The sequence below is a fragment of the Peromyscus eremicus genome, chromosome 19 (genome assembly GCF_949786415.1).
Source record: "Peromyscus eremicus chromosome 19, PerEre_H2_v1, whole genome shotgun sequence".
Taxonomy (NCBI): domain Eukaryota; kingdom Metazoa; phylum Chordata; class Mammalia; order Rodentia; family Cricetidae; genus Peromyscus; species Peromyscus eremicus.
In genome coordinates this window covers 54,906,908-54,920,450 of record NC_081435.1, presented here as the reverse complement: position 1 = coordinate 54,920,450, position 13,543 = coordinate 54,906,908, and the positions used below count along the sequence as shown (strand labels likewise).

The window sequence follows — 13,543 nt, the reverse complement described above, 5'->3', positions numbered from 1 at the left end:
GTGCCATGTTAATAAAGGTACCGCCATGTGGCAGAGCATAAATAAGGAATATGGGTTAACTTAAAATGTAAGAGCTAGTTAGGAATAAGCCTGAGCTATTGGCTGAGCATTTATAATTGATATAAGCCTCAGTGTGTTTATTTGAGAGCAGCTGTGGCACAGGAAAACTCAGCCAACACCGACAGGTTAGGGCAAGTGATACCTGCTCAAGAAAGCATCTAACTGAATCCTGACAAGCTGAGCCCCCCCTCCATCTTCACTTCCTCTTGCAAGCTATGGTAGAGAGGAAGGCTGTGCTGACTGGGATGCTCTCGGCTTTTTAAAATCAGTCTTGTAGGAGGACTCTCTTCTAGCTACTGCAGACTCTGATTGGGGGCTCTGGGAAGTCCCTTACAGCAGACAGACCCTCTGTCTATCAACCCAAGTATGTCCTGGAACCTCAGGGTCTGGTGATGTCTCCACCTCCAGCGATACTCTGGTTATTCATCTGCTGGGAACTGGGCACTAGTTTTTTTGAGGGATAAATTATAGACTCTAAACTATATATATATATATATATATATATATATATATTTAAATGTATACTTTGATACATTTTGACATGGATTGGCTTATCAAATTATCACTATGAATAAAATAATGAGTGATCAAAATAACCATGTATCCAACACCATCGGAAGTGCCCCCACTTCCCTCTGCACCCTGTTCTTCCCATTCCCACTCAAACAAGTATGATTCTGGCACTACAGTCTCCGAGTTTCCTATACTTTACACAGCCTGAAGTCTTCTTGGCTTGGATTCTTTCATTCTGTGTAATTCCTGAGCATTTCACCCATGCTGAACGGATCTATGCTTTCTTGCTTTTCTTGCTGTCTAAGTCAGACTTGAGGATCACCAAGCTGGATGGTGAGTCCAGGCTACCAGCAGTCATTACCCATGCCAGGGAGGGATGGGTGCCCTGGGAGTCACAGACAGACTGGACACATGGTACCAGGTGAGTACCAGTCCTTGGGCTAGCACTGTGGCTGCAACCAAGGTCCCTTCAGCTGTCTCAATGAATCACTTTGGTGTTCCTTTGCTGGGAAGCTCCACCTCCTCATGCAGAGGTAGGTGCCACTGGGGCTGGTGCTCTTTGATGGAGCATAAGGGTGTGTTTGTGATTTAGAAAGATGAGGTCGGGTGGTAGTGGCGCACGCCTTTAATCCCAGCACTCGGGAGGCAGAGCCAGGTGGATCTCTGTGAGTTCGAGGCCAGCCTGGCCTACCAAGTGAGTTCCAGGAAAGGCGCAAAGCTACACAGAGAAACCCTGTCTCGAAAAACCAAAAAAAAAAAAAAGTGATTTAGAAAGACGGCTGTGCCAGAACTGAAGTGCTCAGGGAAGGCAAGTAAACACTCATGCACACACACACACACACACACACACACACACACACACACACACGTATGCATCACCGTGGAGGCTAAGCCAGAAACTGAGTCACTGAAAGGAAGGGAGTAAGGTCAGGACCACACCTGGAGAGGTGATGCTTGGAGAAGGCTGTTGCCTGGACTAGGGGCAGTGAGACACAGGCAGTATCCTGGGAAGATGGAAGAGCCAGCCACAGCAACTGCAGCCAGGCCTGGCCTGTTCAGCTTTTCCAAGAGCCCTGGCTCAGCCTGGGACAGAACTAGCCAGACTGTGATGGAGTCTGGTGAGATCTGAGTACACTCCGGCTGCAAAAGAGCTTGTAGCTGAGTGTGATGGTGCACTTCTTTAATCCCAGTACTGAGGAGACAGGGGCAGGCAGGGGTGTGTGTGTGTGTGTGTGTGTGTGTGTGTGTGTGTGTGTGTGTGTGTCTTACTGAGGAGACAGGGGCAGGCAGGTGTGTGTGTGTGTGTGTGTGTGTGTGTGTGTGTGTGTGTGTGTGTGTCTTTGAGTTCAAGGCCTACATAGTGAATTTCAGGTCAGCCAAAGTTACATGGTAGGGCACTGTCTTCAAAAAACAAAACAAGAACAAACCTCCAAACTAACCAATCAGCCACATAAAACAGAAACAAAGTGGCGGCAGGCAGGGCTGGTTAAAATGTAACAGCACATGCTCTGGCCGCACAGGCTGCTCGAGTGTACAACAAAGGAGAAGCTGTTCCATAGAAAAGGAGAGCTGTCCCCCAGGCCCTTTCCCGAAACCTGATGATTCTCACAGGGAATGGTCCCGTGATGCTCAGGATTTTCCTAGGAGTGCACAAAAGCCAGGACTTCGGGACGGTGGGTGGAGGAGACAAAAGGGGACACAAAGGGCTAAGAAATCTGAGGTTTCTCTGTCCTCCATAGCGGTAAGAACTGCGGACCCAACTCCGACGCCAGTTTCTAGAAGCACCCCTTTCGTTTGGCTTTGTTTAGCTCACGGGCTCACATTTTTTAGAAGTGATCTTACTTTCCCTTTAGCAAATCGCTCCTAAAAATGCCCAGTGGCTTAACACACACCGAAAACTAAGGGCAAATAGGACATGGATGACAAGCTCTGGTTTCCCTTCCTCACCTTAGCACTGGGCCTCCATCTCAGGAGGCTGGTGTAGCTGGCCACCCAGTGGGGGCCACCAGTGTTGCCACCAAGGGTCATGTAAGCCACAGGCTGACAGCACAGGCTTGGACACCAGGGGATGGAGGCCTGTCTTCCGAGCTCTCCCTTTGTGGCCTGGAGCAGGCTGTATCACCTCTGGTCCCATGGCAGTGGTTCTCAACCTTCCTCATGCTGCGTTAACGTTATTTCATTGCTACTTCATAACTGTAATTTTGCTACTGTTATGAATCTCGATGTAAAGATCCGATATGCAACCCGAAGGGGTCATGACCCAGAGGCTGAGAATCACTGTTCTATGAAAAAAATTACAGAAGCCACCACCTATGGTTACCGTATGGGGTTTGAATGACGTGCTGGTCACAAAAGACCCAGCTGGTGGTATGAGAGAACTTACCTAGTATGACATAGTCACATACTCAAACAACCCTTCTTTACGTGGCCCATCTTTAATAGAAAATCAAACTCTGAACCATTTACAAGTAGAATCCTAAGTAGGACATTTGAATACTGACCAAGCATCCCTATTCTGAACACATAAAATCTCAAATATCCCACATTGGCTAATCTCTTATGTACTGACATTATACCACAGACAGAAACTTCTTCTTTGTTTTTGTTTGTTTTTGGTTTTTCGAGACAGAGTTTCTCTGTGTAGCTTTGTGCCTTTCCTGGAACTCACTCTGTAGCCCAGGCTGGCCTCGAACTCACAGAGATCCACCTGGCTCTGCCTCCCACGTGCTGGGATTAAAGGCGTGCGCCACCAATGCCCGGTCCGAAGTTTTTTTTTTTTAAGTTTTAATTTTATATGCCTTGGTATTTTGCCTGCATATGGCTGTGTGACAGTGTTGGACCCCTGGAGTTGGAGTCACAGACAGTTGTGAGCTACCATGTGGATGCTGGGAGTTGAACCCAGGACCTCTGGAAGAGCAGCCAGTGCTCTTAACCACTGAGCCATCTCTCCAGCCCCGACAGAAACTTCTATAGGTGACTTCATGTCACAGGCCAGTCAAAATCCTCAGGCTATGTATTTGAGGTGCACACAAATACATTCCAACATTCAATGACTTGTTTTGAATGAAATATGGGTCACATCTCCCAGATAAGCAAACATTCCAAAATTCAAAAAAATCCTAAGCTTCCTGACACTTTTGGTCCTATGCATTTTGGACAGGGTTACTCACTCTGTACCCCAGTACTTGGGGGGCGGGCAGAGAGGATGGTTTAATCTGAGGCCATTTCTTAGATTCACCAGACTTAGAGTTACAGGACTATGGGAAAAGAACAGTTGACTCTTTCAATTGTATGAGAGACTGTGTTTTGAAATCTTACCATCTTCCGGGACAGTATAATTGGCATACTCTGGGAAATAGTCTTCAATTTTTGATTTCCCTGCCAAGACCTTTTCTGCCAGCATATCTTGCTTGTTCAAGAACAAGATGATAGAAATGGTCCGCAACCACCTAGAGAGAACAGAAATCCACGCTGATTTCACGACACCGGCGTGTGAAAGCCCCGTCACAACCACGCTGCCAGACTGAAAGGGAAACTCAAATGATGCAGCTCAGTGGCGGGTGCTTGCCCAGTCCGAGGCCCTGCGTTCACCCCCACCCTCAGCTCTGCAAGACGGGCAGACAAAAAGGTGGTGGGGGAGCGGGCCAACCCTGCCATCTTCCGGAAGGGGACTCACTATCATTTGATACACCATTATTTGCACTCTTTGTACCATCAGTGACAATCCCCCTCCTCCCGACCCCAACATGGCAGTTTACTCTTTCCTTGATGAACCTCTGTGGGGACATACATTTATTGGTAAGCAGAGATCTAGGCATGTAATGAATACACTTGGACTCTTGTGATATAATTTTGGGGTCTAATGGGCCAGAAAACTCCAATGGGGGAAGTTAAAATGTTACTCAAGTACCACATGACTCATTAGCCAATCAGGAGGAGCTTAATTGGCAGCCAGTCTTCCTTGGTCTTACCTCCTCTTAGCACGGGGGTGGGGGGGTGGGGGTGGGGGGTGGGGTGGGGAGGGGGGGCAGAAGTAGACTCCCCTCATGTTATATGAGAAGGTAAAGGGATGAGGCCCAGGAACAGGGTGGTGAGGTAAGAAAAGTCTAGCCAAAAGGAACTTAGCTGCCAAACAAACAAAGCCCTCTGAAATCCTAGGAGGTCCCAGGGATCAGCCCACAGGACTCTGACTACAAACGTAAATGCCACCCATCTCCCCCTCAGATGCATCCTTTTGTTTTTTTCTTACTTATGTAGATTTTCTAGATACTACACAAACAAGCTTAAGTTATAGAAAATATACATATAATCGAATGCATTATATCAAATGTTAATTACTATTAGATTTTTATAATTTTATGCCTAGATTTTTTTTTATACTCATGCATAATTATAAATAAAGACAAAATTAGAATCTTTTTTTTCAGTATTGGGAATCAGACCCAGGGATTTGTGCACAGAGTACTGGGGATCTTCCAGGGTCCCCTGGAAGAGCAGCTAGTACTTTAAACCACATAACAATCTCTCCAGACTCATACAAATAATCTTCAAGGTCAACTTTTATTTTCTGTACTCCTTAGTGGTGTTTTTTCCTTAATAATTAATGAGAACCTGGTTTTTAACAGCATGAGTCTGCAGGGGAGTGTGTGTGTTGAACATTCCTTTCTAACATAATCACGTCTGCTCCCTTGGGATTCTGGGAATATCATGTGTCTGTGCTACAGCTTTGAGTGGTACAGATTGAAGAGACCATCTAGTTACCAGAGAACATTCTAAACTGGGTTCTTAAAACAAACCAACCAAGCAGGCATGGTGGCATATATCTGTAATTCAAGTACCTCACAAGGCTGAGAATAGAGGATTGAGAGTTTAAGGCCAACCTGGGTAATGTAGAGAGACACCAGGCCAAAATAAGCAAATAAAACTAATTTTGAATTCAAAATATAACCTGAGACTTTTATAACAGATTTAAATAGTCCTAACCAAGCACTTATAAGAGCTCCCAAAGAATATTCCCCATGTTAAGTATGTCTATCAGATGGGATGAAAGGCTTATTAAAGTTTAGGATTTACACATGTGTGTGTGTGTGTGTGTGTGTGTGTGTGTGTGTGTGCACATGCGTGAGCAGGAACCAGTGGAAGCCAGAGGCTGATATCCAAATATTTTCCAAAATCATTCTCTGTTGTAGAATATTATTTTAAGATGTGTTACTTTTGTTTATGTTGCATTTGTTTAACTCTGTGAAGCTGTGTTACGGTGCCTGTCTAAAACACCTGATGATCTAATAGAGAACTGAAGGGCCAATAACAAGGCAGGAGAAAAGACAGGCAGGGCTTGGCAGGCAGAGAGAAGATATAGAAGGAGAAATCTGGGAAGAAAGAAGTAGCCAGAGAAGGAGGAGGAGATCAGAGGCCAGCCACCCAGCTGCACAATCAGCAATGGAGTAAGAAAGAAAGATATACAGAAATAGAGAAAGGTAAAAGCCCAGATGCAAAAGACAGATGGGATAATTTAAGTCAAGAAAAGCTGGCTAGAAATAAGCCAAACTAAGGCTGGGCATTTATAAGTAAGAATAAGCTTCAGTGTGTGATTTATTTGGGAGCTGAGTGGTGAGCTCCCCAAAAGAAAAAACCACCAACATTTTCTGCTTAGATTTGAAACAGGGTCTCTCCTTTGAGCGGGAGTTTGTCGTTTTGGGTAGGCTGGATGGCCAGTGAGACCCAGGGATCTGCATGTCTCCAGCTCCCTATTTTATTCCTAGGTTACAGGTGCTCATGGTGATGTACAGCTCTTTTATCTATATCAGGCTATGTAGCCCAGGCTGGCCTTGAACTCTGATCCACTTGATTTAGCCTTCCTAATGTTAGGAGTACACATGTGTGCTGACACACTTGGCTAAAGTGGGTACTTTTAACAACAACAACAGTAACACAACAAAATAACAAAAACATCTGTAGTTTTCTGAACGCATTTTTGATAAAAGGTCTGGGATCCAGTGGCGAGTCTGAATTGACTTATCACCTGTTATTCCAGATGCTTTCGAACAGGTCCAGCGATTCCCTCAGTCTGTTGGTGTTGTTATCCTCTCGGATCACCATGTTGTAGCTACTGCAGGCTGCCACATAAATGATGGCAGTGACATCTGGGTTGGGCACAGAGGGAAAGAGAAGCGTCTTAGATGGACAATGGCAGTTTTTCTGGGATTATGGCGGCTCAGGTCCCAGGGATTGTATCTAGAATGACTTGATCTAGGTCATATGTACAGCTGGGCATTGCTGCACTTGACCAAGGGTCTACCCAAAAGGTAACTGGAAATGTGGGATGCTTAAATTCTCTATGAGATTCATATTTAAGGAAGGAACATGGTTATTCACTTCACATGTTATGTTTACCATGTTATCCTTTGCATATCGATTAGAGTTCGACTAAAACACAGCTACACATAGTGGTGGGAGCCAGCACCCAGCCCTCTACAGAGCACGCAAATCACCATTAAAGCATTGGATCCATTTTCTTCTCTCATCCCTCTGGCCACCAACATCAAACATGCTGTGGAAGAGAAACAGGGACGTCGATTATTCGGGGAAACTGGGGTAAAGGGCACATGTTTTTTACCCTTCTCCTCTGCTGTCAGAATGGTCAGCTGCTCATGATGCACCTCATGTGTCTCAGCCCTTGACCTTGAGCTACAAGTTATGCAACCTCTCCCAGCTTCAGCTCTACCTCTTTCATTCTACACTGTGGTTGTAGGAGTTAACAGCTGGCATGGTATCTAGGAGCATATAGTAGGTGCCTAATAGATGCAGTGGTTTCTAGTTCAGACCACATCTTGTACCAAAGTGCATGCTAAGTCTGTGCTGGGGCAGGTCCTTCTGATAACTTGTCTCAGCACTAGAAGACTGTTTCCCCTGGGGAAGTGGGAGGGCTTCCTTCTGATCCAGCTACATCCACAGCCCCCTAGTCACCATGTACGTCTGTCCAGTACCTGGCAGGAGGACTCTGTCACCTGCATTCAGGCAGACGATACAGCCCTCCGTGAGGCTCTTCAGTCTTTTGACTCAATAGCCCAAGCAGTTTTCTGTCTGAGTTTCTCTGCAGCTCATCGGGTGGACCCTGGCCCCCCCTTCTCACTCTGCCCTGCTCAGTGCTCCCCTCTCCTGGACTGTGTCTCCCTGTGGGTGAGCTTCTCAGTGCCCTTGCTGGAGTCCAGCCTCACATGGCCTGTCCTGAATCCCCATTCCAATCCCTTTAGCCTCAAGGCCTTGTGGCTCCCATTCTGTCCAGAGGCTGGCACCAGGCTGGGCGTCCTTCCATTATCCCTGTCACGGGACACACTCTTAGCAATGTACTCACTGAAAGTTCACTTTGTCAACTTGGAATCGTGTCTCGAAAATTCCTGAAGTCAGCACTCTGCATCTGAGGAGGTCCTGGTAGAAGAAGAGAGAAGTGAGGTGTGCCCTGACCTGAGTGTGGTAACTGAGAAAGGACAAGGTCTATTGTGACAAAGAGGAGTAGTTAAAATGCAGATGTAGAAATCCCCCAGTTAATCAGTTGGGCCCTTCACACAGTAACTGGGTGTGCATGCCTCTCAAGACTTTTAGGAAGTGATTCATGCCCATATCTTGCTGGTACTTGACAGCCAAACCTCAGTGCACAGTGTTCAGGGACAGAGCCTTGGCCTATGCCCTGTGGCTACATCTGGAAGTCTCTGCTGGGAAGGGTCGGTCATAAGTCAGGGATCTCAGGGCTGGAAGCTACTTCACGTCAGTGGGTTTGTTGTCTCTTCCTTGCACAGTTCTGCTCTCTCCAAGATGAAGTGCTCCCAAGGGCATGGGAAAGCTATGCAGTTTCACAGAGCGGACATCTCCCTGTATGGGGCAGGTGTCATTATGCTATTTACGAATCAGCCACTCTGGAAGATGATCGATGTTTCTGCTGTTTTATAATCATATCATCACACCTGCGTAGGTCACCTTTGAGGAGTTCTCCTAATGTTAGAGGGCCCAGGTTACATCGTAGGATATATTTTTATTAGTATATATTAATTATAGAGTATGATACTTTTGTACATATATAGAATTTATTTTGAGCATGTTTCCTTTTCTCCTATTACTTTCTTTCCCTCCTTCCAATGCCACTTCCTCCTTCCAACTAGTCCCTTCTAGTTTCATGTTTTTTTTTTGTTTTTTTTTTTTTTGTTTTTTTTTTTTTTTTTTGTTTTTTCGAGACAGGGTTTCTCTGTGCAGCTTTGCGCCTTTCCTGTTTTTTTTAAATCAGGGTTGCTTGCAGGAGCATGGGTGAAGGGTTATTTACAGGAGTAGAGAAAAATGGCTCTCTACCTTCCCCAGAAATCATTGACTCCCCCAGAAACCTCCTGAGCCTCGTCCTGGACGATTATTTTAAGCTATTTGAGTCAGCCATAAAGACAGGGACCCCAGAGAAGAAAGAGAAACATTGATCTCCAGGAGACACAGAGGAAAGGGAGCCTCCATGTGGTTCAAGTCCCAGGCCCCAGGGGCTGCAAATGCTTGGGGTACATTAGGAGGACTAGTTTGTGTGAACTATCTTAGGTGGGGTTTACTGGCTCTTTTTTCTCCTTTTACTTTCTTTCCATTCATTTCTGCTTTCTGGCTGGCTCAATCCAAGGGACACACTTGTGGCACACCTGGAGATGTGCTATGGTACCTGGGGTTCAAGCCTCGAGTCCAAAGCAGAAAGGACCCAGTGTACTACAGGGAAGTGAAGGCCTGGCTTTCTCACTCATGGTCCTAGGAAGCCTGGGAATCCATACTCCTACTCTGCATGGAATCTTCCTTTCACGTTGGCAAGGACTTGACTAGGCATCACAGCACAAGATAGGGGAGTGAAGACTCAGAACTTAGTGGCTGGGCCAATGTGAGGGGCAGCATGGCAAGGTGCAAGAAACAGTGATTATGAGTAGATTTTCCCCGAATCTTCTAAATTATCATGGGACGTTCTTGGCAGACTATCTCAGAGAGCTTCTGATGGCTTTACTTTCACATACCTGGTCAGTGGGTGTGTAGTCAACCAGACTGACGCTGTCAATCCTTTCCAGGAAGCTGCAAGGAAAGCCAGGACAAGGTCAGACTAGCTCCTTTATCCCAGGGCCTTGGCTGCGTTAATGGAGCATTTGCAAAGTGACATCGAGGACAGGCCCAGGTGCTGCTATGTGTCTGTCTCAAGGGGAGGCCAAGGCCTGCATTTTGTTTGACTTTGACATTCTGTTCTTTCCTCTCTGTTTTCCTTCCGCCCTCCCTCTTCTCCAGTCCTAGAAGGCTGGAAGAAGTGGCTGCTTGGAAACTGGGAGGGGGAATGAACTCCCCTTCCATGGGCAAGCTGGTAGGAAAAAGAGTTGTAACACATGTTAAGACAAAACGTTAATATAAACCAGAAAGCAACAACTGTCCTAATAGGAACAAAAATATAAAGGTGCATGAAAGTCTGAGCATGCGCGAGAATGACTATATGTTGTAATTATGTTTGCATGTTTGTGAGAATAAGAGTGTGTGAATGAGAAGATGTCGGTGTGAACAGTGGTGTGAGGGTGTGGAAGGATGGTTGTGAGTGTGTGCAGGTGAGAGAGAGAGTAGCTGCAGATTTCATGGGCACAGGCCCAGCAGCAGCTCTCAGTGTAAGGCAGTTCAAAGACAGGACGACCAGACCTGTGCAGGGTGTGGCAGTGAGTCAACATGGTGCCATCTTTTAAGTCTTTCCTGTTCCTAGGTAGCCGGTCACCTCCTCCTCCCGCTCTCAGAGGTAAGACCCTGTTTCAGACAGCACCTGTTGTCATGAGGCCCAGCTTTTCAGGTTTCAGGAGCACTTGTCACACATTGACATTACTTATTTCTTTTCAGTCAAAAAGCGTAGGACCCAGAAGTACAAGTCTTTGTCTTGGAGACTCTGGGGTCCCCAACACTTAGTGCAGTGCCCAGTCCTTAGGAAACATCCATGGAAGGAACACACATCCAACTCCTCCCTCAACTGAGAGAGCAAGGTCCCTGACAGGAAGGGCTGGAAGGAGCTAAAAATTAAATATGAGTCTGGTGGCTGGAGCCAGTTAGCTTAGGAAGCGACCAATTTAAAACGGTGCACACAGGGTGGAGCAGGTGGGTGAATATACTTGGATGATAATCATTACAAGGAGAAAGAGTGAAATATGGTTGACAGAAAGTACATATGAGGTTCTTGAGGGATGTAATTAAACACTGCCTTCCAGAGGAAGTGGTGGGAGGGAAGTGGGGGGAACCTTCCTGAAGCCTGTTCAGGTTGTGAGACTGAGGTGTCAACGAGCGAGGCAAAGGCGCCTCGGTCCTCCCCGACTCACTCTCCTCTCCAAGGTGCTTTCCAAAATTCTGTCCAGCTCTGACCCTTAGCCTCGATCCAAGCAACCTGCAGAAGTACTTCTTCAAGCTGGGGCTTGTACCTAACTGGACAGATGTCTTAGGAAGCTTTTCCAGAGTTGTGACACTCTCCTTAAGTGGGATGTTTCGTGTGAAGCAGAAAACACTGGCCCATCCAAGAACGTCCCCTACAAATGTCCCTTTGTAGTTCAGAAGGCCACACAGAGCTGTACAACCACAGAAAACTCCAACTGTAAAAAAAACCACTTGTGTTAAGGAGGACTGAGCCTGGTGCTGTTTGTAATCTCAGTTACTAGGGAGGCTGTGGCAGAGGCATTCCAAGATCAAGGCTTGCCTGAGCTACAAAGTGGGTTCAAGGCCAGCTTGGAAACTTAGTGAGATTCTGTCCCAAATTAAAAAGTAGGGGGTAGCGGGGAGAGGAAAGACTGGGGATATAGCTCAGTGGTAAATGCTTATGTAGTGTGTATGAGGCTCTGGGTTTAAACCCCAGCACAGAAAACAAACAATGACTCCCTGCCCCACCAACTGGCTTTGCTATTTTTCAGTTTTTCCAGCGACAGCTGAAGGCATGAATGGTGGCGGGAGGGTTTTTACTACAATAACTCAAAGTTGGTGGCCATGAAGATGGTCAAGAAGTGGGGACAAGCTAGGACAAGGACAGTCATGGAGAGGTTGTTGGGGATCTTTTGTAATTAGACTGCTGGATCTGAGGAAAACCACCAACTACCTGTCATCAATCCACATTTGAAATAATTTCTTTGTTGGAAAAAAAAAAAAAAGAGCAAGCTATAACTGTTGAGGGACGTAAGAAATATTCCTCTGAATCATGATGCTTACCTACAAGATAAAAGTACTGATGAATAAAAATATCCACATGGTAAAAGAGTACCAGGGCTTGGGTCTGTGCTCACTGTATCAACATAAACAGTCTGCCTGTGGTCACCTGGGAACTCTGAGTACTGTCATATACAAGCAATGCTATGAATCTGAGACATTCTCAGGAGCCTACTGTATGACCAGATTCTGTCTGGCTTGCTCCCCACTGGCCTGAGAATGTAACTGTAGAAAATGAACTTGGGGAAACTGGGCAGATAGTTTATTAGACCAGGAAGTAGCAGAGGGAAAGAAAAGAAAGGAATAGGCCCATCACCAGTCTGCTTAATGTCCCCTGCTTTGTAGATTTTGCTGCGAGTTTTGAGATACTTTTTGACAGCAAACGCCCCCAGGAGGATGTTGTATGTATCGCAGAGAAATCCTTCACTAGTGATTACATATAGACTGGGTTAATAAGGTCACCAGGCCAGACTAGTGTTCCTCCCGCTGCCCCCCAATCAAAGGCAATAGAAAGAACAGTTCTGGTTAGAATGTTCTCCAATTACACATATCTGCCCCCCCCCCCCCCGCACTAAAATAAACTAATAGAGGAAAGTTGAGTTTGCACATCAGTCTCGTCTCGTCTCCCCCCCCCCCCCCCCCCCCCCGCCCCATTAATTCTAAAACCCAGCTTAGAAAAGATCCAGAGTAAGAATACCAAGGCTCCCAGGAATATTCAAGAAAATGCCAAGCTACCAAGATAAAAATTTAGGTTTGAGGCCAACTTTTGAAAAATAGCATGCTCTCTGAACTAACTCTACCTCTGAGTTCTCCTGTCCCCCCATCCCCTTTGTGTGGTGCTGGGGATCTAGCCCAGGGTCTCTAGGATGCTAAATATACACTCTATGCTGAGATCCATACTCACATGTAATAATACATCCTTTAAAATATATTCATCCAGTTTTCATGATTTAAAAATTAAAACTACATCAATTTTAAAAGTGAGCAAATAATTCACGGGCCTGTAATGTTTGAAAATAATGTTTATGAGTCATAAAAATGTACATTTATATAGTATGAAATGAACATATTTTAAGAAAGTTTAAGCATATATAGTATTGTTCAATCTCACAAAATATATTTTGATGGAAATATTTGCAGTATAAAAGGGTCTTCAATTTACCAAGGAGTCAATACTAAGCTATTTTTTCAATGTTGTGTAATTAATCAAGGTTTTCCAGTCTAAAGGATGAAGGCACAGGTTTTACCGACACACGCCTGACTCAGCACAACTGTGTATATGAGAAAACATGTCTGGTAAAGGTCCTTTGAGAGGAAACTAGGCGGTTAAGGTGTCCCTTAGAGCACTTATCAAAAAAAAAAAAAAATGTGTAAGTATGTACACACACACACACACACACACACACACAGCTTTAGTACTCATCTGTGCAGGCTTGCACTTATTTTCATTAACACTCAGTCACATAGGAAACCACACTATAATGGATTTTTCAGAGTTCTGTAGAGGCTCTATTTTTGTCTGAAATATTGGAATTCTCTTAGTAGAAAAAAAAAAACCAGGAAAAGGGGAAATTAAATAAAACAAACTTTGTAAGTATTTAACTTAGATTAATGTATGTGCCAAGCAAACACTTGTTCTCTGTGTTTGAAGGCGGGAGAAAGTGGGAGTTGCTTTGCTTTCCACCAGAGTAAAATAGGAAGGCGGATGGTGGTGGAGGCTTCTAGCCTCTCTCTCTTTCCTTCTAATCCCGGC

The 13,543-nt window shown here is 45.5% G+C and overlaps 1 protein-coding gene across 2 annotated transcripts in view; it reads right to left on the bottom strand.

Moving 5' to 3' along the window:
* The window catches only part of Gnal (G protein subunit alpha L), a 129,161-nt gene that overhangs the window by 2,737 nt on the left and 112,881 nt on the right, over nucleotides 1–13,543 (bottom strand). For both annotated transcript variants that reach the window (XM_059245976.1, XM_059245977.1), the window contains exons 6-10: nucleotides 9,600–9,654; nucleotides 7,928–8,001; nucleotides 7,065–7,123; nucleotides 6,596–6,716; nucleotides 3,892–4,022 (exon numbers count right to left, since the gene is read on the bottom strand). In XM_059245976.1, coding sequence (XP_059101959.1) covers nucleotides 3,892–4,022; nucleotides 6,596–6,716; nucleotides 7,065–7,123; nucleotides 7,928–8,001; nucleotides 9,600–9,654 — 440 coding nt within the window. The remainder of the gene's footprint in view (nucleotides 1–3,891; nucleotides 4,023–6,595; nucleotides 6,717–7,064; nucleotides 7,124–7,927; nucleotides 8,002–9,599; nucleotides 9,655–13,543) is intronic.